Source organism: Simochromis diagramma, unplaced genomic scaffold (genome assembly GCF_900408965.1).
Source record: "Simochromis diagramma unplaced genomic scaffold, fSimDia1.1 OVJJ01000302.1, whole genome shotgun sequence".
NCBI classification, from domain to species: domain Eukaryota; kingdom Metazoa; phylum Chordata; class Actinopteri; order Cichliformes; family Cichlidae; genus Simochromis; species Simochromis diagramma.
The window spans coordinates 13257737-13280635 of record NW_024386792.1 but is presented as its reverse complement, the minus strand read 5'-3'; the positions used below and the strand labels follow the sequence as shown (position 1 = coordinate 13280635).

The 22899-nt window shown below is 41.2% G+C and overlaps 1 protein-coding gene across 7 annotated transcripts in view; it reads left to right on the top strand.

The window, feature by feature from the left end:
- Positions 1-13329, top strand: part of sept9b (septin 9b) — a 70542-nt gene extending 57213 nt beyond the window's left edge. For all 7 annotated transcript variants that reach the window (XM_040024651.1, XM_040024652.1, XM_040024650.1 and 4 more), the window contains 8 exons: positions 961-1089; positions 1254-1335; positions 1814-1951; positions 5337-5454; positions 7481-7576; positions 7826-7922; positions 11130-11181; positions 11642-13329. In XM_040024651.1, coding sequence (XP_039880585.1) covers positions 961-1089; positions 1254-1335; positions 1814-1951; positions 5337-5454; positions 7481-7576; positions 7826-7922; positions 11130-11181; positions 11642-11858 — 929 coding nt within the window. In that variant the 3' untranslated portion in view covers positions 11859-13329. The remainder of the gene's footprint in view (positions 1-960; positions 1090-1253; positions 1336-1813; positions 1952-5336; positions 5455-7480; positions 7577-7825; positions 7923-11129; positions 11182-11641) is intronic.
- The last annotated feature ends 9570 nt before the right edge of the window (positions 13330-22899 follow it).

Here is a 22899-nt window from a genome sequence, read left to right as displayed (position 1 = left end):
CATTGGCTAAACAAGCAATGAATAGCATCACTGTAAGTCACCTTTAACTTCATAGACTCGCCATGTTGGCATCCTCTGTCCACAAGTTCGACATATTTAATATCTGACAATTGTGTGTGTCATGGTTTTAAATAATGATGTCGTCAGGCATACAGCTAATGCTTAAGCCAGTCAGAGTAAAGTTGAGCTACAGGAAAGGGAGCTACAGCAACTGTGAATTATGCAAATCTACCTCAGAGTCTTTAGGGTAAAAATGTAGAAGTGGAAATGAGCAGATTGACTAAATTTTAAATTCATTTGGAAGTCAAAAAAAGAAACGTAGCCGAACGACTCTGGATACCATACTATGCAGGTGCACATTTTTTGAGGCTATTAGATGTCGGAGTATAACTCTTGTACTGATTAATAAATACTAAATGTAATGTATTGACAAGTATGATAAGTATACACTGTGGAAGGGGAAATTGCATTTTTATTCATGGTATCAACAGCAGTGGACCTTTTTTAATTAAGTAAGAGAAATGACACTATAATATTGTATAATAAGTATATATGCACTTTCTACTTAGTTTCCACCCACCCTATCTCACTAAGACCATATTCAGTAGAATTATATAATACTGGAGACACAACGTAAGAGGATTCAGCCCCTAGTGGGTGATGTATCTTGTGTATGTCTGCATCTCTGTGTGTGGTCTGTACAATACTGTGGCGTCCAAAGGTGGCTCTTCTGGGGGCTATAACGAGGCTCCCAATGCAACTACACACCCACCACACAACCCATGCAGAAGAGCGTAAGGTCCTGTTATAAGATGTCGTTTTCCCCACTCTGAGGTTTTAAAAAAGAGAAGCTGAATTATGATTTTGTCTTCAGAGGGATTTCCCTTGTGACTGCCTAAGATGGTTGTTTTCCTACTTTTACTAAATGTTGCATGTTCGTCTGTTCGTTTTTCGGATCAGGGCAAAGCGGCCTGGGAAAGTCCACTCTGATGAACACGCTGTTCAAATCCAAGGTGAGCCGTAAGTCTGTGCAGCCCAACGTGGAGGAGAGGATCCCCAAGACAGTCGAGATCAAGTCCGTCAGTCACGGTATGCCGTGTTTTGTAGCCTACCACCTGATGCAGCACATATTGCATTAATAATATGAAATATGGGCTTTCTGTCTAATCTGTCATTATAAATATATAAACGGTACATCGTTCTTGCAAAAGTGAAGTGTCCTAAATTACACGAATCACTTTTTCTTTCTGTAGATGTTGAAGAGAAAGGCGTTAGGATGAAGCTAACAGTTATTGACACTCCTGGCTTTGGGGATCAAATCAACAATGAAAACTGGTGAGCCCTGACTTGATCTACCTGCCTACAATCACTTCCTGTACTTATTCAATTTGTCTCAAAGCTGAAACTCAATTTCTTTCTGGGTTTTTTTTTTTTTTTAAAACACTTTTTCCATTTTATTTTGTTTAATCAAGACGGTGGATTTCATGTTATTATTTTATAAGTTAAGTAAAGTGTTGAGGAAATGTGATTCAGTTTTTGTGTAAGTAAAATATGCATGATTTAATTAGAAGTTATAATGTCTTAAAAGTGTCTTTAGCATTACAGGAACATTTGCCTCCCTGGAGGCAATGCTGCATGTTATAATATCGCTATATCACCGAAAAGGGAAAAAAAATTCCGTAGTTTTGTCTTTACAAATTTCTTTGGAGCTTATAAGTTAATGTTGCAGAACAAAAGGAGTCACTGTAGCAGAGTAACTGTTTACAAGAGGTTTTGAGGTAATAGTTTCTTTCCTTAATTTTCTTTGTTACAGCTGGCAACCCATCATGAAGTTCATCAATGACCAGTATGAATCCTACCTGCAAGAGGAAATCAACATTAACAGGAAGAAAAGGATCCCAGACTCCAGGGTGCACTGTTGCATATACTTCATACCTCCCACTGGCCACTGGTAAGAGCCTGTATTAAAGTGATACAAGCTCCTACTCTTTTTTTTCTCACCACAACTACAGAGGGTCTTCAGGGGACCTCCCCCGACCTATTGTCTCTTTCTAGCTCTTTAACCACATCGCTTTCCTGGTCTTTTTCATCTCACTCTCTAATGACCACATGTGGAACTCGTTCTCTCCTCAAAGACACATAAGAGTCACTCGAAGGGTCACATTTCACAAAGAAACTGAACTCTGCAGCTTCCGCTGTATTCCTTTCATTCTGAGCCGTCTCTCTCTTAAATATCTCTCGGCTTTATCATCTGTGACTGAATAGAGAGATGTGATATCGAGCAGTTGACGGAAACTTGATGATGAAATCCAGTGCGACAGTGGTCAGAGACGAGCGTGTTTCACTGAGCCGCCAAATGTGCAAAAGACGTGGTTGGAGGCTAAAGCAGAAACAAAATGGTGTGAATGATTCTAACATACCAAAGTGTGGACCAAAAGAGTGCAGGTGTCTCATTTAGCAACTAATGCTAGTGTCCTTGTGTTACCTCAAGAGCAAGAAAGATACTGTCTCTTGAGTGTGTGTGATTGATAAAGCCACCTTGGCTTTAAAATATTGTACATATGTGAATTAAAACACTCAAAGCTTTAATGCGCACCAACTGTAAACACCCATTAACTGGCTTTCTCACCGCAGATCCAACCCAGTCGCATATTTCTGTGCACCAATAACTCAACAGTTGTCCACTTAAATGTTTTTCAAGGATCGAGGGATGACATGTGCGAGCCCCACAGTTTGACAGACCCCCTCATCATCTGCTCATGTCACCACAGCTGTTGCTTCAGCGAGTGTGTGTTCGTGTGTACCCTTGTTCATGTAAAGCAGGGCGCAGGGAGTGGACTCAAGTGGGCAGTGGGCATGCTGAAACTTGCACGGGTGCGCATATGTGGATACCCTGAATGTGTTTGGATAATTGTGCTTACAGCTGCAGAGTTCAGTCCACCCTCTTCTATTGTGACTGTGCATTGCTTCTCTTAGTGCCTAAATCCTCCAGCGTCATCTTTATAATCATAGTATTGCTGCAGGTCAGATACTGCTCATAAGCAGAGGTGCCCGCTTTGCAAAAATTCACACCTTTTTTCTTAATCAAAAGTTATAAACATCTTTCAGGAAGTGATCTTCCTTACAGCTATCCAGAGAGTTGTATGCAAGAATAAAGGAGACATCTGCTGGGGCTACCGTTGGGGTATGGCACGTGGTAGAGAGTTCCTGTTTGGTAGTTTCATACGTACATATAAGGATACTTACAAACCTACGGCAGATCTTTGCAGTTGTTTTTTTTTTTTTTTTTAACTTAGTAGAAGTGATTCACAAATAAAATAAGAACATAAGTCCCTGAAAGAATCACAAAACTCTTACCCTATTATGCTCTGCTTGCTTATTTTCTCATTTTAAATTCTCACAGTAATGTTAGCTGAAGGTTTTTTAAATGAGGCCTGTTACCAATTACCCAGACACAATGCCAAAGGCTTCTGGATGCCTGCGCCATGTGACCATGAATGACAGGAAGCAAAATGACGACAGATTGAGCTTTCATAAGCCTCTATCGTTGGAGATGTGCATTTCGGTTGCTACTGTGGTTTCGGATCGAAGAGCAGCGCTCAGTGAAGCAAGACACAGCCTTGGCATCAAAGAAGCCATTTCCGATAATGGCAGCATCAGCCACATTATTTTCCCTCCGGGCAGTATTGTTGTTACTTCACTTAACATGTTGTCACGAGAAAACAAAGACTCCACTTTGGCTCTCGTCAACTCAGAGCTGGTTTTCTGACCCGTTGCTGAAATGGTGGGAGGGGAGTGCTGCTCGCAGTGTGGTTGGTTGTTTTCTCCTCATTTCATTTGACCACCGAGCTAACCATTCTCAGTTCATTTAAACGTCACTGCTATGTTCTTCGACCAGCTAGACAGAAGGATTTATTCATGCATGCACAGACATACAGTTGTACGTCTGTGCATGCATCCATGTTTAATTTATAAAGACTGTCCATGCTGCATATGTTGCGGTAAGAGTGCATGTGTACATCTGAAAGTGTGCATGTATGCTCTGTCATGCATGTGATGCTGCACACATGTACATATAGCCCCAGTTTATTTATGCACTGACACACATGGATCGTGAGCCACAGTTTTTCTTTTTTTGGAGGGGGGGATATCCTTCCTGTCTGCGTATTTATTTCATGTGGCATTTTGCCCCTTGAGCATTTGATGCCTCGCTTATTCTGCATCGCTCCTCTCTCTTTACCTCTGCTGCTCTGTTTCTCTTGTCCTGTCTCTGTGCTCTGTGTAGCACAAGCTCATCCCATTTTGATGGTGACATGTCTGTCAGTTGCTCTGGAGAACTTGCCTGGCATCCTTCCTCCCTCCAGCTGCCTCTGGGTCTTTGAACCAGGCTGGCTGAGGTTAATTGGAGGGCAGAGCAGACAGCATGAAAGGAAACTGTGTGCAGGAGCAACTGGAGGCAACATGGAACAACAGTGTGCACACTGACGGTCCTAATCATTGTTACGCTAGGCACGATTACAGGCTGCTAAAGGAGAAACGTAAACAACTTTAATCAAACACACTGTTAAGATTTGAAAGATTCACAAAGCCAGTGAGGAGGAATGCTTTTATCTAAACTGGCTTTGAGTTAGGCGAAAGCAGGATATTAAGGACAAATGGGGAAAATGGTGAACCTGTCAAAATGAGAAAGCCCCTCTGTGTGTTACAGTGACATGGTTTCAGGGAGAACAGAAAGACTGCAGTGGACCATGACTGCTCTCTAGTGGTTGTTCTCTTTCCTTACAGTCATGTCAGTTCTTAAATATAACTTCCAGTTGTCTGTTTGGAGCAGTGAAGTACATGTAATTAACCACGTTTGCTATTTTTGGTGCAGTCAGCTACTGAAAAGAAACAGTTTGAGTCTCCCCCCCCCCCCCCCCCCCCCCCCCAAGTTCTTCTCTTTTACTGCAAGCTAGGCATTGGTCAGTGCTCACACTGGAGAACATCATCAGGCGCAAGCTCCTGGAATTATTGATTATTTCATATTATTAACAAACATTTGGAATATTTTATTTAGGTACCTGCCTAACTGATTAATCCTGTATGTGGCGATTCCTGTATACAATTTCTAAAACCTAAACTGACGTTCCTGCACTTTTAATTAAATTATTATTACTATTCACTCAAAAATGAAACAAGGTTTACATCTTGGTGTCTTTTTATCTGTAGTATAAATTGCTTTGTCCTTCCATAGTGTAAGACATCTTAATTTAGAACCTCCTTGCACATTTATGTGTAAAATATGAATTATTTTACTTAAAGTAAAGTTGAATTTTGTTGTCTTTTTCATCTTCCAGTCTTAGGCCTCTGGATGTGGAGTTTATGAGGCATCTCAGTAAGGTGGTCAACATCGTTCCTGTCATTGCCAAGGCCGACACGCTCACCCTGGAGGAGAGGGACTCCTTTAAAAAGACGGTGAGAGAAGTGTGTTTGCATGCATTGCTGGGTCTTGGTAACTGCATCGTGTTAGCTGTGTGCGAGACCTGGCCTGCAGTAGCCTGTAGGAGCGCTTCAGAGTGTGCTTAAGATAAATAAATGCAGTGCGTTGGTAGATCGGACGACAGAGTGTGTTCATGAACACAGGTGTGTTCAGTAACCAGTAATAATCATTAATCACTGGTATATAGAAGCTGCCAGGCTTAACGACAAACTGAAGCCATCTGTGCAAACTCACACTCCATCCATCCTGGTAAATACTCTATTATCTCTGCGAACTGTGAACATTTTAAGCTCTTATTAATTACAGATATTTAAGAACTGTTTATCTAAGCAACAATCCAAGAGATTTAAGCCCACTTTCCAGCTAAGCAGACAGGCTCTTCGTTTGGCTACCACTGAATTATGGGGTGAGCATACAATACAGCCAAGCTCAAAGAGGTCTCCACTGTGCAATAAAACATGACTAGAATTAAATGAGTTCAAAATTAGCATTTTAGTAAACCCTGAATATTCATCAGTTTCTCTAAATAATCTGAGATAATTTGCCCGTTTTTGATACGCGAGTTTATTTTTTCATTGTTAAGTCCCATACTGTTTTTTTTAACGCCACAGAGCTTTTATACATGCAGTTACGGTTCCCAAACTAAACAGCATAATGAATTTTATGATCTCCTGGCTTTTCCTCTATTTCAGCAACGTGATGGGCATTTTTTATTTTTGGCAAATGGCAAGAAGTCTTTATTGTCACTGAAGTTTTTTAAGCACGTTTTAGCAAATGCATCCAGGCTAACCACTGTAAATCTGTGCAGGCTTTCATCCATAGAGTTTAATTTGGGGGCATATTTGGCTTTACAGTCAACACTTTGACTTGTAAACCTGACAATCTGTAGCCTCACACCGCTCACCTTCTTATCATGGCTTTCCCTGCTAAACAGATTCCTGCTTCACCTGGGTTGAGTCCCTACGTGATGCTGAATCTCTTCCTCGCTGCGTTTCTCTGCTGGATTATTTTCACTCCACAGGAGGCAGACAGCCACCTGCCTTCCTCCATCTTTTTCTCTGTGTCGCATCCCTTCTTTTAAGAATGCAGACTTCCCAACAGCTTTATTCATTTTAGAGAGGTGGAAGCACAATGGGTGTCTTGGCTACCAGTCTCCCCTCTATCCCAGTAACACAGTCCAATAAGTACAAAGCAGAGTCTGCTTTCTGTGCCAGGCCCTGGCAGAGAGTAGAAGCCTCGGGGCTTGTAGCTGGATTGTTTTGGTTGGCTGCACATGCTCTGTTTGACCCTGAAGATTATTGACTAAAAGCTTCTCGTGCCAGTTTTTTTTTCCCTCCCATTATCCCCGCAGCAACTTAACATGCAACCAGAACAAGCTGAATTTTTTTTGTTTTGTTTTTTATTAAATGTTGGGTCTCAGTGTGTTCAACTATGAATGTGTGTTCACATAACCACCGCTGATGTGGCTTTTTTGTAGGATTTCACTTGGTTCGCATCCTTTAATGTAACCCTGAGAAAGCTTCTAAGGATACACAATAAAAATGTTTGATCAAGGACCAAGTGGAAATTGTCAGAGTAGTAATTGTGGGAGTGAACAGTCATTCATTAAAAGGACATTTCTCTCAGAAACTTTCCTGCGCCCGTGCCCGAGTTTTAGTCGTTTTAAAAGCATGCTGAAAGTGAGGGGTGGAGATTTTATGAGCTGTACCTCTGTCTGGATGTCAGACTTCTCAAGAGCTGTTAACCAGCGTGTCCCCGCCCCTTTCTGTCACGGGTATCAACAGCTAGCTTATATTCTGTTATACTGGTTTGACAAAATGCTCCAGGACACAGTCAAGTGCGTTTGTGCACAACTGCCACAGTCTCACTCTCCGTTTGTACATTTTTATCTGCGTAGACTGAAGCATCTTCATTTATATATTATGTGCTGGTGTGACTTTTTTGCATTTTTTGTCATCTTAACTTTATTGTTTTTGTGCGTCATTCTTTACTTGTGTATAGATTAGGGAAGAGCTGCGAGCCAATGGGATCGATGTTTATCCTCAGAAAGAGTTTGATGAGGATGCAGAGGACAGGATGATCAATGACAAAATCAGGGTAAGTTGATACTGCTGTGTTCATTCACTTCGAATTTTAACAGCAAACCTAAAGAATAGCATCCTGTGGCTACAGCATGGATGTAATGTAAGCCTTTGTTAGATGCAACTTTTTTGATCTCCTCTTTGTGTTTCTTTGTAAAATCCATGATAACTGGGGAAATTGCAACAAGTCAAACATGACCTGAAAATGAATCGGTGCAAACACTTCAGCGTTTTCTCTTCATGTTTGCATGTGTGCACTCAACAGGAGATGACCCCTTTTGCTGTGGTGGGCAGCGACCAGGAGTACCAGGTGAACGGAAAGAGGATTCTGGGAAGGAAAACAAAGTGGGGCACCATAGAGGGTAATACACATGAACTGTAATCCACACTTGCAAATAAAACACCACAGCTGGTTAGTTTCCCTGCCAGATAATAGAAAATGAATAACAAGGTAGAACAATGTGATCATTTATTTACTGTCTCGATGTAGATCGGCCATGTCGACATGTAGCTGTCACTGCCAGTGCCACTAATTGCTCCAGCAAAGCAGTTAAAAAAATACTTGGCTTGGCCTAATAATGTTATAATGTCCATCTGGTCAAACGTTAAAACGGCCCATTTCCTGTACTCATGACTGGGTCGCACCTGTCCAGACGACAGTGCCAAAGCCATCTGACTTCACCCAATAAATAATACAGCAGCATGCATGCTACAGTTACTAACTACAGTTGAGTTGTCTCACCTTGCTCATGCTGGTATTTGTGGTAGCAAAATGACCAGCAAAACCAGCAGACTGATTTTGGTGAACTCTCAGCATGTGGAAAGTTAGAGACTGCTGCTTGAAAACGTGGCCAGCTAGTTTAACCATCTGCTGTTTGAATACCAGGTGCTTGTTTATATAAGTGTCTCTGAGTCTGTAACTTGGGAGACGTAGGAGACAGGAGGAAAAGATTTGCAGACACTTTCTATGTCCTTTGAGATTACAGGAAGAAACATAAAACACACGCACACTGTCTCACAGACACACTTGCATGCAATAACTTCTGTGATGTGGTTTACATTTGTTGGCCTGTGCTGCACGCTCACAGTGCCAAAGAGGTTCTTAGCAAGTAACTGTACTTGCATTACTCACAATTGTGCAAGTGTGTGTGTGTGTGTGTGTGTAGAGATGGAGAAAGAGCGAGGACACGTAGCAAAAAGACAAAAAGCCAACTGAAGGATAGCTCAGCAGGGACCTATCACTGTTTAATAGTGTCTCCTGCTAAGGACACCCTTCAGTACAGTCCTTGCAGAGCATCTAGTTCATTTGCTGTCCTATAAATGCATTGTAATGTGTAAAGCATTCACCAAAAAAAAACCTCAAGCTATTTAATATCATGTAAATGATAAATGTAAATGACTCAGACTATGTTTGTTTTGTGATTCAGTGTAGCTGGGGAAACGCCCAGTGTTCACTATGAAATATGACCTTGAAATACTGTGTCTGAAACACAACAAATGTTCACATAAACAAGAGCATTTCAATCACACAAGTATCTAAACAGTATGGTAGCATGCAAGACTTGGCGTGACGCTTCGAGCAGAAAACACTGGGATAAAAATCAAAAATGATTTCAAAGATAAGGATTCAAATGCAAATAAACAAAATGCAGTAATTTGTAAACCTGTATTTTATTCAATAGCACATAGAAAACATATCAAATGTTTAAACTGAGAGACTCATGCTCATTTTGAATGTGATGGTAGCAACTGAAGAAAAAAGTATGGACGGAGCAACAAAAGGCTGGAAAAGTAAGTTGTACTAAGAGGAAACAGCTGGAGGAACATTTTAGATTAACTGAGATCAACTGGCATCGGGTCAGTAACATGACTGGGTATAAAAAATGGATGGATGGGTTCAACCTGCAAAAAGCTGTCTATACATTGTAGAATCATTTCAGAACAGTGGATATAAATTATTAATGAATAATAATTGCAATGACTTTGAATATTTAAAATCACTTAAAATGGACTGAGGCAAAGTGGGTGGTCAGACGGATCAAAAGTTGAAATTATTTTTTGAAAACACCATGTGCTCCAGACTAAAACAGAGGGCCCATCTGGCTTGTTCATCAGCTCTCAGTTCAAAAGCCTGCATCTCTGATGGTGTCGGGGTGCATTAGTGGCTGTGGAATTGGCAGCTTGCACATCATGAATGGCATCATCAGTGCTGCAAAGTAAATACAGGGTCTAGAGCAACATACGCTTCACTGAGATGACCTCTTTTTCAGGGAAGACCTTGGATATTTCAGCAAGACAATGCTAAACCACATACTGGATCTATTGTAAGCACTGGTTCCATAGTAGAAGAGTCTGGGTGCTGAACTAGCCTCAGCTCCCAGATGTTTACAGCTGTAAACACGGCACTTCCTCATCTTTTATGAAACATGTTGCCATCAAATTCAAACTGACCTGAGTTTGGACCTTTAGTGGTACATTTTCTTAGTTTAAACATTAAATGTTTTATGATAAATACAATATAGATTTATGAAATTGCAACCATTGCATTCTGTTTTTAATGTACATGTCGCACGGTATCCCAATATTTTCAGGTTTGAGTTTGTACTTCTATTGTATAAACCTGCTTTATATTCAGAGGTGCATGCAGACTTTTCTTCCTCCTCAAAACATGGTACTTTGGGCTTTTAACCTTTCAATTTTACATTCTGAAGATGTCCAGTCTACTCATACGAAAGCTTACAAATGAATTCTGTAGAACCGCAAGGTGAGGGAGATAGAGTACAAGAATTTCAGGACAAATGCAGTCTTGTCTGGCTAAGAGAACAGTGGCTCAGTTCTGGTTAAGCCAAGTAGTAAGAGAGCGGGAACAGGGAAAAGAAAGGGAGAGAAAGTTCCCGGACATGCCGGCACCATCATCATAAATTAGGCCTCAGAGGAGGACTAAGTCTCTATACTATCACAAGCACTGAAAATACAGTTTATTTTCAGGGGCTGTGTTGGTAACGGGTATATTAGGCATACATATCGATTGATATAACAGCTCCTCACTGCTAGTTGAGGAGTAGAGCGTCTAGACACCAGCAGTTCAGCTCGTTACAAGTTGGTATCTTGTTCCCTTGATGCCGTTAATCAGCGCTCACAGGCCCAGCAGTTATTCCACTCTCCCACTTTCAAAGAGAATTAAATTTCCTGCCCTGGATTTCAAAGCTTTACTTAAGTAGTAGCCTCCTTTACTTCATTTTCATGACATAATCTATAATTCAAACATGTTAGGCCTACTAAAGGCACCACAAGCTTGTCATAGGGAATTTGTTAAAACGTCTTACTTAAAGTTCTCCAATACAGTGAAGAGCTCTGATGTGTTAAATTGCTGGAAAGTGGAGGAGGGAGTTATCATGGCTTAAGAAAATTGCTGTAGATGTCATGTTAGAGGACGCCCTTCAACTGGATTGTGAACAGCACTGCCATCTTGTGACCTTTTTAAGGAATTGCAAGAAAGCAGGATTGGAAAGGATTTGGGATTGTTTAGTGAATTTAGTCTCAGCGATTTGCTCTTTCTCTCTTTGCAGTTGAGAACATTGCACACTGTGAGTTTGCTTATCTCCGAGATCTCCTAATCAGGTGAGCATCCATCACACTTCTACATTTATTTTAATGTTTTTGTTTTTTAGGGGTATAGTGTGATTTGAATAAAAACCCAGCTACAGGTTCACCATTTTGCTAAATCAGAGCTCACTCTGTCTTTTAGATGTGCTGAAATGAATTGGAGACAGGAGTGATTCTATAAAGCTTCAATTTCCGACTGAAATCAATACCAATGAAATTCCTTTTGATGTTTTGAGTGCTTCCCTAGACAGTGGTAGAGCAGGCATTTCTACTCGGGTTCTTCCAATGAATCTGTGCATTTAAGCTTGTTAGTGTAGGACCGACTCCTCGCACACAGTATGCAAATACATGCGATTGTTTCCACAACACATGACCATAAATATAGAGTGATACCTGTTGTAGGCATTTCCTGTTAAGCTTGCTTTGTGGTACGTTCTCATTAGATGTAATACTCTCTTCTTCGTCTTGTTTTCAGGACACACATGCAGAACATCAAAGACATCACATGCAGCATCCACTATGAGACGTATCGTGTTCGCCGGTTAAATGAATCCAACATCCTTTTCACTTCTAACCCGCCTGACCATCCTGCTGTTCAGCCAAAGGCCAATGGCCAGCCCGAGGAGCAGCCCGCCACCCCGCAGCCAAACGGAGTCGCTGCTCAGCACGAAGCCTTGTCCCACGAGATGTAGAGGGTCTAATGTGGAGCCAAATTGCCAATTTATGATATCAGGACACAGCTTGGCACAAAGCGTACACTCTCTTGCATATATTCTGTTTACAAAAACAAGCCCAGATGTACACAAACACACACGCATTCATGCTGTGAAGATCATTTTTATTACCAAGAAGGACTAACTAACTACATCTTTTAATTTATCAGGAAGTTACAAGATTCAGAGCGGAGAGTAAATTCCTACATTTTTCCATCCATGGAGCTGTTTTCTCATCTTTTTACATCATTACAGTTGAAAGCAAAATCACATCCTCGCTGTGGGCCACAATATCATACAGTGATCTATTTCTTTCTTACTTTCTTTTAGTTCGTTTTCCCGTCATGATAACTGTCAAATCCAATCTACATTCAGGATTGTTTACAGAAATCCACAGAAGTCATCCACACACACAGATAATCGAAATTATGGGTCGACAGAAGTGTTGGCGAGCCAAGGCTGCACGGATGAGGAGAAATGTCATGTTGCAGAGTACAGTAGAGCTTTTGAGATGACAGTAGATTAGCTCTAAACTTACACCTAACTTAGTGCCACTGACCCAGTAAGACTTGTGTTGTGGTGTATAGTATTGTATAGTCGCTAGGGTTAAGTAGGGATGTGTAGATTAGGCTTATAGTGTTACAGAGAAAGTAAAGATATTGTTGACACCTCCGCATTGTAGAATTAAACAGACAAGCGGTAGCAGTGTGGAGTAGCTTTTGGAAACAACGAGTCTTGTAATTTTCCAGTGTTTTTAGGATGTTTTTTAAAACCCTCCCCCCTTTTTTTTGCCAAACAATATTGTCTCTTTCCATATAATGCCAATGTTGTGTAATACAGTCATTTTGCATTGCTCTTTTACTGTTGTATTTTAATTGCTAATGTTCTAATTTTATTGTGTAAGATGGGGGTGCAACTGTTATCCCATGCAGCCGTTTTGTCCTTTTTTTTTTTTTCTGACCAAATAAAAGTCCATTTTCTTTTCTAAAGAGAAGCACATACAGTATACAGTATAGATCTGATTTTATCAATAGGTATTTATGTGTGTGTTTAATGTAATCACTTTAATTCATCGTTGATTCCAGCTGTTGGCTTCCGGTTTGTTGCAGGTCTTAACCAGTGATGATAATTTAGATTTAGAATATGTTTGGGTTTTTGTATCATGCAGTATTTTGTACGCCGTTTGTGAGACTTTACCGTACCTGGCAACCAGTAACTTTCCAAGAATTGATCATTTTGTACATTGAATTTTATTATTTACAATCAGTCATGCCAACAAATAATGGGAAGACGGTGACTTTTACATTGCAAGCTTACATCATTTCATCAGAGGCAGATGTTCTGCCACAACTGCGAGGGACAATTTGTACCTAAAAGCCTGAAATGATACCTCTAAATGTTGCCTGTCATATCATATGATATACATCACGTGATTATATTCTTTGGGGGGAAAAAAAAAAGTATTTTTAAAAGCTCATGGGATATTTTATAGAGACTACATCTAAATATACCATTCTAATTTCCAAAAGAGAGTCAACAGTATAATTGAAGTCAAAGATATTTTCATTACTTAAGAGTAAAGAGAAGAAAAACAAAACTATTGTTTATCAAGAGAAAGTTATTGGGTTACACTGTTTACCGTTGTATAGTTCTTGTGTAATTTGTCATGGTATTATAGATCAAGGTTTATCTTTGATATGCTATCTCAAAGAATAAAGATTGATATTTTTATTGTTTAATAGTTGTTTATTTTTTTTTCTCCAAAATGTACAAATGAAGAAGGGTAGAGGTCATTTTTTACTTTGCTTTTCAAAAATGAAATGAATGGCCCAGTCCTCACAGTGTTTACACTCCTCACAGCATGCTAGTATCTCATCACTTACCGCCTACGGTTAAAAGGATAATCATTTCAAAAATTCTCATTTCAGTTTACTCCTTTTTTCATATTTAAGACTACACCTCATATACCTGGTTTTTGAAGGCAGATCTTTTTCCCCCCAATCAGTTAAATGAAAGTCAAACGTTAATCGAGCAAAACTTATTTTGGGTACAGCCGTTTAATTCAGTTCAGTTTTATTTATTTATATGGTGCATAATCACCATTCATAATTATAGAAAGAAATCCCAACAATCAGGTGATCCCGTAAGAGCAAGAACTTGGCGACAGTGGGAAGGAAAAACTCCCATTTAGGAAGGCAGGAACAGACCTCCAGAGTCAGGGTGGGGCAGCAATCTGAAACGATCGTTGAGTGAAGATGAAACACTCAGGGCATCATGAGAAGCCCCCAGCAGCCAAGGCCTAATGGTGTGTAACGAAGTGAGGACTCGGGGTAATCCGATCGAGCCATAACTTTAAGCTTTATCAGAATTGAAAGTTTTGAGCCTAATCTTAAAAGTAGAGAGGGTGTCTGTCTCCTGAATCCAAACTGGGAACTGGTTCCACAGAAGAGGAGTCTGAAAGCTGCTTCTCATTTTACTTTTAAATCCCCTCAGGAAGCACAAGTAAGCCAGCAGTCTGAGAGCGAAGTGCTCTATTGGGGTGATACGGTACGATGAGATTTTTAGGATAAGATGGGGCCTCATAAGTCAAGTCCTAATATGTGAGCAGAAGGATTTTGAATTCAATTCTAAATTTAACAGGGAGCCAAGAGAAGAAGAGGAGAGAAGCCAATATAGGAGAAATATGCACTTTCTTTGTAATCCCTATCAATAATACCTTGTTAACTCAAGATCAACCAGGCTACTTTGAGCTGATAGAACCAAGGCAAGCAGTAGAGCATCTCTAAACCTTTGAAGCAGATGGGCTTCAGTAGCAGACCACCCTGGGTAACATTTCTGTCAGCTAAGAACTGGAAACTAAAGCTGCATTTCACATGGGCCCATCAAAATTGGACATAAGGAGATGGAAAAAGTTTGCTTGGTCTCATGAGTCTTGATTTCTGCTACGACACTGATGGTAGGGTCAGAATTTGACATAAGCAACATGAAAGCATGAATCCAGCCTATCTTGTATCAGTGGTTTGGGGTTGTGGTGGTGTAATGGTGTGGGAGGTATTTTCTTAGTACACTTTAGACCTTTAGGGCAAAATGATGAGCATTGTCTAAAGCCACGGCCTGAGTTTTGTTGCTAATCATCCCTTTGCAATCACAGTGTATCCATCTTCTAATGGCTGCTTCCAGCAGGATAAGACACCACATCACAAAGCTCAAGCCATCTTAAACTGGTTTTGAACATGATAACGAGTTCACTGTACTCAAATAGCCTCCACAGTCACCAGACCTCAATCCAGCTTTGGGATGTGTTGGGACAAGAGATTTATATTATGGATGTGCAGCCAAATCTGCAGTAACCACGAGGTGATGTCACGTGACTATGAATCAAAATCTCTGAAGAATATTTCTGGCACCTTGTTGACCCTGCGGCAGTTCTGAAGTCAGAGTTAAATATATCACTAACTATATCGTTATATTGTTGTACTGTTGTTACTGTTTTTCACTTATCAAACTGTGCAAAGCAAGAATAAAAAAATCAAAAAACTCAATTTAAATTGAAGAAATGACACTGAGTGTTGTTAATGAAGCAATCTCTAAATGACTAACTTTTTTCTGGTGGATATAAAGCACACCAGGTCGCACATATGCTTTCTGAGCCGAGTCAGTCATTGCGATGTTATGATAAAGGTACATTACTGACAAAAAGAAATAATTTCCTTTTCTGAGTGCAGTTCCTAATAGCCTTCAAGCATGTAATATACTGACCATCAAGCACCGCATTCACAAAACAAATCCAACTGAGAGGAAATATGTCTTTGCAGCGGCATCACACCATGCCCACATAGCACCGGTTTAATAGGGCTTTTCATTTACACCTCCTTTCACACTTTCTCAACTATTCTGTCGATTGTAATGTGTTGACACCGTTGCTTGTCGAAGGTCATTGTCATCCTTTCACACATTGCAGCTCCTGCTGGGGCTTTTGCAGCCGTCTCTTGTGTTAGATTCAGTCCTCGGTTTGAAAGTCCTCTTTGCCGAGGATGACGCCGCTCTGGTGACAAATGACAAATGTGAAGGTGAGAGACAATGAAATTTGCAGAAAGATCAGTATCTACTGAAAACTCGCGTAACTTTGACACCTCTGTCTAAACAGTTTCCCTGGCAGCCACCCAGAGCCATGAAGGTGAGTGATAATGACATCTCTGACACTGCTATGACAGTGCCAGATTCACTGGCTAGCAGAGGCAGACCAATTTATTGGTGCATATAAACTGACATCTGTACTTTCTCACTGCTGCCGTTCGTCTCCTACAGTTAGCCGTTCCAATGGAAATCGTACATCAGAGCAATAAAGTGGGCAATAGGTGGCCTTTCACAGACTGCCTAAAACTAAACTTTCAGAATCACTAAGCAGCAGTTACTAAGCAAGTGTAAAGCAGAGTGTTTACATTTAATGACACCAGAGCAGATTTGCTGTGAAGCCAAGCTGATTATTTTATGTCACAGAAATAGACTGTCTAAGCCAAAGATATAAACAACTTGGCAATGCCAAGTGCCTTGCTAGAAGCATCTGCACTTTAACAAGCTGATATGTTTCACCACATGGCCTTTATCAGGATTAAGAAACCAGCATGAAAACATAACACACAGAGCAATATATCTTAATGGAAAGGAACCAATCATTTCACTGTGCTGATGATACTTTAGGATATATACATTCAATTTTGGGATATCTTTATGAGATATATCTTACATGTTCTGTGTGCCTATAATAAATATTATGAAATCAAAGTAGGTTTTTATCACTGTTTTGTGTTTTGATCTCAAATTCACCAGCATAAACAAGCAAAAAAAAAGGCCTGTCTCTGCTCTTTTGGGGGTGGAAATCCACAGTCTGATCTTTATCAATATCCAATGAGGCCCATGATACATATTTTATATTGTATAGTGCAAACACATTACCAAAGTGCTGCTGCTGCACACAGCTGTTTTTCTCCTTTGTGGCTATTGATAGGTGCAGTTCTCCAGCAATGTTTGTATGACAGCCTTGGAGACAGGAGGACAGCTGCCCTCCTCTCCCACTGCATTACTGCAGGAGTGCCGCTAGCAGGCAAACCCAACGTTAGCACGGTTAGCTGTTGGCACTAATGACAAGAGAAACTGAATGTTGCTAATGCAGTTTGGTGCAGGTGGATTAAAACTTTTGCCAACTTCTTTTCAAAATATGAGTAAGATGACGAAAACATGGTGTTAGTAATGACCGAAACACTGTTGTGGCCTGGTTGGTTCGGAGGTTGAGAGGAAGAGTGGCAGGATGTGGGAGGAGAGGGAGGAATTTCATCTGAAGTCTTGTCACTGAAAAAAAGAAAAAAGGGAGTTTCTGCATCAGGTATGTTTTTATTTATTTCTCTTTTCCATCTTAAGTTTTGCCAACCATCTAATTTATACATTTGCGCCATTGTATGTGCAACAGACATAAATAAAAGTAGAGACTTCTGCTGTACTGTTTGTGATTAGACTATTTCATACACTGCTATAAGGATCATTTGAACCAAAATACATAAGCTTTCTACAAAACAGAAATATATATATATTTATCTGTGCCATTTCAATTATGCTAACTGGCTGCACGAGGGTTATCCAGCGACCTAGCTTTGTGAAATGCTGTGCCTGCCTAGGGTCTGAAATTAGGTAGTAGCAAATGTTGTTGTTATGAGAGTCACTTTTCTTATGCGTGGTCCTGGTAAAAATAAAGAATAAAACTAAACTGAGAGATTAGTGAATGGATAGGTAAGTCAACTCACTTTTCCACATCCAGTTTACAAGGTTGTTTTGTTTTTGTTTCTGTATCCGTGGGGAATTTATAAAACCTGACTTTGCTCTACTTATTTGTATTGTATTGTACTATTATATAAAATGCTTAGCTGAGGATGTCCTTATTGCTCACTGTTACTTGCTGGTCTGCATTTCTCATTTAATGTAATGTCTGTTTTAGTAGAAATGTATATTCTGATTTTGAATAAGTATTGGTAAATGGACTGATTCTTATATAGCACTTTTCTACTCTCCTGGAGTATTCAAAGTGCTCTATACAACATGCCACATTCATCCAATTACACAAGTACTGTTTCTACTGTTTCTACCTAACATGTAGACTGGAGCCAGGGATCGAACCACTAACCTTATGATCAGTAGATGACCTGCTCTACCTCCTGAGCTACAGCCACCCCATAACTGCAATATACTAACCATATTTACTGAATCTATACTGAAATGTATAGATTCTGGACTGCCCTCGTGCCTTCATCTGTTTGTTTGTTATCTGGTGTCTGGAGCTTACCACAGTCTTTACTGAATGGCAGCTCAGGATGTTTCTGATCATCTGAACAAACAAAGCTCATTGCTGGCACTGATTGCTGGAAACGTCCTGCTCAGCACTTCAGAAAGACTTCTGACTCATCATCATCATCATCACCGCCATCGCTCATCACAGGCTTTGTTTCCTAACAAATAAGTCACAAGAACAGCAGAGACTGCCCCTGGGGGTGCTTTATGTTTCTGAGTATTTTCCGCGGATAGCTGATGCAACGCATATTGAGTTACATTGTGTTTTTGCAGACAACCAATGCTCAGTTCAGGCAACGAGCCAACGTGTAGTGTCACATTGTAAAGCTGTGGGAGGCCCGAATTAATTAGGCTTTCGACAACACTAGCTACACGGCATCGTTTGAAGCTATGTAAGATCAACCAAAGCAGATCTGATGTGTGTTTAAATTTGACAGCAAGTGATGGTGAAATATGTTTTCCTGCTTTCTCTCAGTCAGCGAGCGGCCCATCTGCAGGTGGCCGGCTGGGCTTGTGCCTCACTGATGAAGTGTCGGCTGGATTGACGGCGGTGATGGGGCAGCTGGAGTTTGACAAGGTATGAATGTGTGCCTTTTTTTCAGTGAGGCTGGATAATAATTGAGAGCTCTTTCAGAGGGATGAAAAAAAATAAAAGGCTTCACTGTAACTCTGAACTGATTAATTCTGATAAAGCAAATGGCAGCCAGACTCCCCTCCATCACAGTGCTTTAGAAATATAGAAACTCCCACCAACTCTAAGAGCAGGTACATAATGTGTCTCAGCTGGATCATATCACCTAATATATCACTGCACTTCATCCACAGCCATACTGCTCTATTGCGGCACATCACTAGTGCCTGTTGGTAGGAACACAGACAGGTGGGTTACGTTGCATGTTGATCATTTAACAACAAAGATAAGACACCATTCTGCCTTTTCCACACGACAGGATATACTTTTGTGTGTAAACAAATACTAAATAACAAAGAAGAGTCAAAGCCAGATTTAGAGAAGGAACAGAGAGAAGAAAAGCAGGGTTCAAAAACACAGGCTTCCTTGTTCCTTCACTGGCTCCGTCGTTACCAGGCAGAGTTCTTCCAGCCAGACAGCCAATGAGCCACCAGTCTAGCCAGACAACCAGCACGCCAACCACATAGACTTCCACTCAGCCAGTTTACCATCTGCCTGGTAAGTTTGTCATTGAGCGAGCCAACGCCCGTCTGCACTGGTGAGGCACTAGTGGCTACTTTGCTTGCTTGTCTCAGTCCCAAAATCACACACACACACACACACACACACACACACACACACACACACACACACACACACACATACACACACACACACACAAGTACATCTTTCCTCAGCCACAGACTCCTTCACAGCTACTTATACACACACACATGCACACACACAACAGGAGAGAACTCTCTTATTTCTGCCTGTTCCTCAGTCCTCAGCCGCAAAACACCCAAAACAAAAGGCTGCTACCCGTTGCCCAGCTCCCACATCCCCTGCTTCGCTCCGCAGCACCTTCAGAGTAATCGATGCAAGGTAATTTGCCGGTAATTAATTTGCCGTTCGTTTGCATTTATTAAAGCTGTGCATGCTGACAGTTGTTTTGCGTGGCATCCAGCTCACCCCGGGCTAATCAGCACCTTTAGATTCGGCAAACTTATTTACACCAAAACAAATACGTGTACACAGACCAGCGCTCTCTGTAATCCTCTGCCCGGTTTACCCTTGAGCCCTGCTGGACATGAAGCATAGTACCCATGTTTATTGTTGATGTATGCAAATGTGCCACATCCATCTGTTTGTTTAATTTAGATTTTGCTTGTTTCCAGCCATGTTCCCGCCCCTCCTACTCCACCTCTCCCTCCCCTCACCCCCCATCCACACCTTCTATGTCTCCTGCTCCTCCTCCTCCAACCCCTCCTCGCTGTCTCCTTCATACTGCTCAGACATCAGAGTGCTCATCTGCTTAGATCGCAGCCAGCTCTGACGTGGTCAGGACGGGGGGGAGTGTCCACTGTCCCGTCCCGGTCCATATGCAAATTGGTCGTGTTTTGATTTAAAGACAGCTGCATATTTCATTAAAGTCACCAGTGTAGATGAGACAAGAAAAAGTATACCTCTCCAGGGATGCAAAGGTTGTTTAGTTGGAGTCAGTGTTGTGGGAGCTGCTGTTTAGTGCTGCAGTGGGGAACAAATAGAGGAGACGAAAGGGCTGCCCAGGGACTGCTTTGGGGTTTAATGGGGCTGACTGACTGGCACATAATTTAAAGCTCACACTGATGCAGAATGTGAATGAATGCACACTGCATGATAACCAAAGCAATTGACAATGAAATATAGACCAGCCTTCAAGGTACTTTGGCATGCCAAGTCAGTTGTATTTCCACCAACCGCTGCCAGGCTGCTGCGAGAAAACAGTAAACCCGGTGTCTGTGTAATAAAATGGCTTGTCGTGTGGCCATCCCTCCACTCTGTGGCAGATAGACTGTTCCCTGTGGACTGGGTGACAGACAAAACGTTGCTTCCCCAGAACATTTTCAGCTTTTCAGAGAAATAAGTTGTTGCTGTGACAGAAGTCACCTAGACCTACAGTTATAGTTCTTCAGTTTGGTCTTACAATGAGTGCAACAAACCTACACTTGCATGAATAATTACCTGAATCCTTGTTACTGTTAGTCTGAATTAATAAATTCCTAAACGGCATCTTTCCCCTCCTTTATTCTCTTTTTGCTATTACTAGTTGAGGGTGATAGTTGTCCAAGAGATGAAAGAGGGGTGATGTATAGGCAGGTGGGCATGCTGTAGGGTTAAACAGTGCAAGCAGGAACGCTGGGGGAGGATCTGCTGGCATCGAGCCAGCTCTGGTTAAATTCAAAGACATGGGGAGGAATTGAGAGGAGAAAGCGTTGGTTGCTCTGCATAAACCATCAGAAACAATAGAGGAAGAGAGCAAGTGGTTCTGGTTTTCTTGACAGGGCTGATTATATTTATGCAGGAATGGAAGTGCGGTTGCGGGGGAAAGGCATTAAAAGGGGTAGTAAGATGTGGGCAGGTGCATGGAGCGCTATTATAGGTGGCCCCACTGCAAAGCCAAGGACATATACCCAAGAGGAGCTGATTGAATGCCATGCCAATAAAAGGAGGCAGTTTCATGCACCATTGACCGAGTTGGCATCCTCGCAGCCTCACTGTAATGAAACCCCCTTCGAGGTCAAGATAATATGAATCACATTGTGTTGGTCTGTAGCTCGTACTGCTCAGAGAGAAAATGAAAGCCCAAACCTGTTTTTTTTTTCTCTTCTTCTTGTGTTGCTCTTAGAGTATGTTGCATACGTCTAATGTTTTCATTGTATGTCAAAATAAGAAGAAAATTAGATTGTTTGTTTGACAGAAATGAAAAGATCAAATTCTGAGTCACAATAGGTGGGGAACATAATCAGATTTGAGCCCACGGTGCGCCTACAGCCAGAGAGATTGTCCTTTCATTTTCTCTGTAGGCAGAGCAGCGTGTCCCCGAGCAGACTAATAGAATGCTTGTCTTGTGTCTTCTCAGCCATAAACTTTTCTCTGTCACAATTACATTCAGTCTGGAAGCATGTGTGCCTTGCAGCCAAATACAGTATATTAACTAAAATGAAGCAGTCAGATGCTTTTGTTGATCTCAATGAGAAGTCATTGGAGAAGTCTAGTTCTCAGCAAAAAAACTCTATTTGTTTAGATATAGTTTAAGGACAAGAAAGACAAAACTTTAAAAGATAAAAAAAATTATTTATATGTAGTTTTACATAAATATAGTGAGCTGATAAAACAGTGAAGTGATTTAGCCTTGGTTAAGAGAATACTTAACTGGAGCCAGCTACCATACGGGCGAGAGGCTGCTTGCACCCTGGGCAGGTCGCACCCAGACAACCATTCATGCTCACATTTACATCTACAGGCATTTTAGAATCACCAATTAAACTAATCCCTCTAGCTGCATGTCTTTGGGAGGTTCATACCCAGGACCTTCTTGCTATAAGGTATCAGTGCTAACCACTGTGGCACCGTGTTTTCCCTTTTTCTAGTATATTGAAAGCATATTGGTTTCAGTAGCTACAGTAATCTACATCAATAGGTCAATTTACAGCATGGACACCTGGAGTTGTAGATGCACAGGAAAAGACAGAGAGAGGAAAACATGGAGGAGCCAACATACTGTCCCAGAAGACATTGTAGGTAAGGGGCTGTTGCACTGTGCAGTACCAAAAAAACCCAAACCCAAACTAAACAAAAACTGAATTAGTAATGTTTAAAGCAAAGATTGTATATAAAAGATGGATATAACCAACAGGATGTCATCCTGGTTTATGAAGCCTGGTGTTAAAGCTGGCACTTTGGCAGTGTGCCATTGCCCAGAAGGTGGAGTTGGTGACACACACACACCCCACCGGTCCCTAGCAAAAAGTGGTTAGTGAGTGGTTGTTTGAGGTTGTTACTTGTCTGCCTGTGAAATTAACTGCTTTAGTCATTTTTATGCAACATAAACGCTACGACAAAGGAGGACGTCGAGGCGAACCCTGGTCAAGTAGGTGCTAAAAAAATACCTGGTACTAGGTACTACCACCTATTGGAAAACCCTAAAGGTTCACTTCAGTGACTCAAATTAGTTGTGTTGTAGCCTAG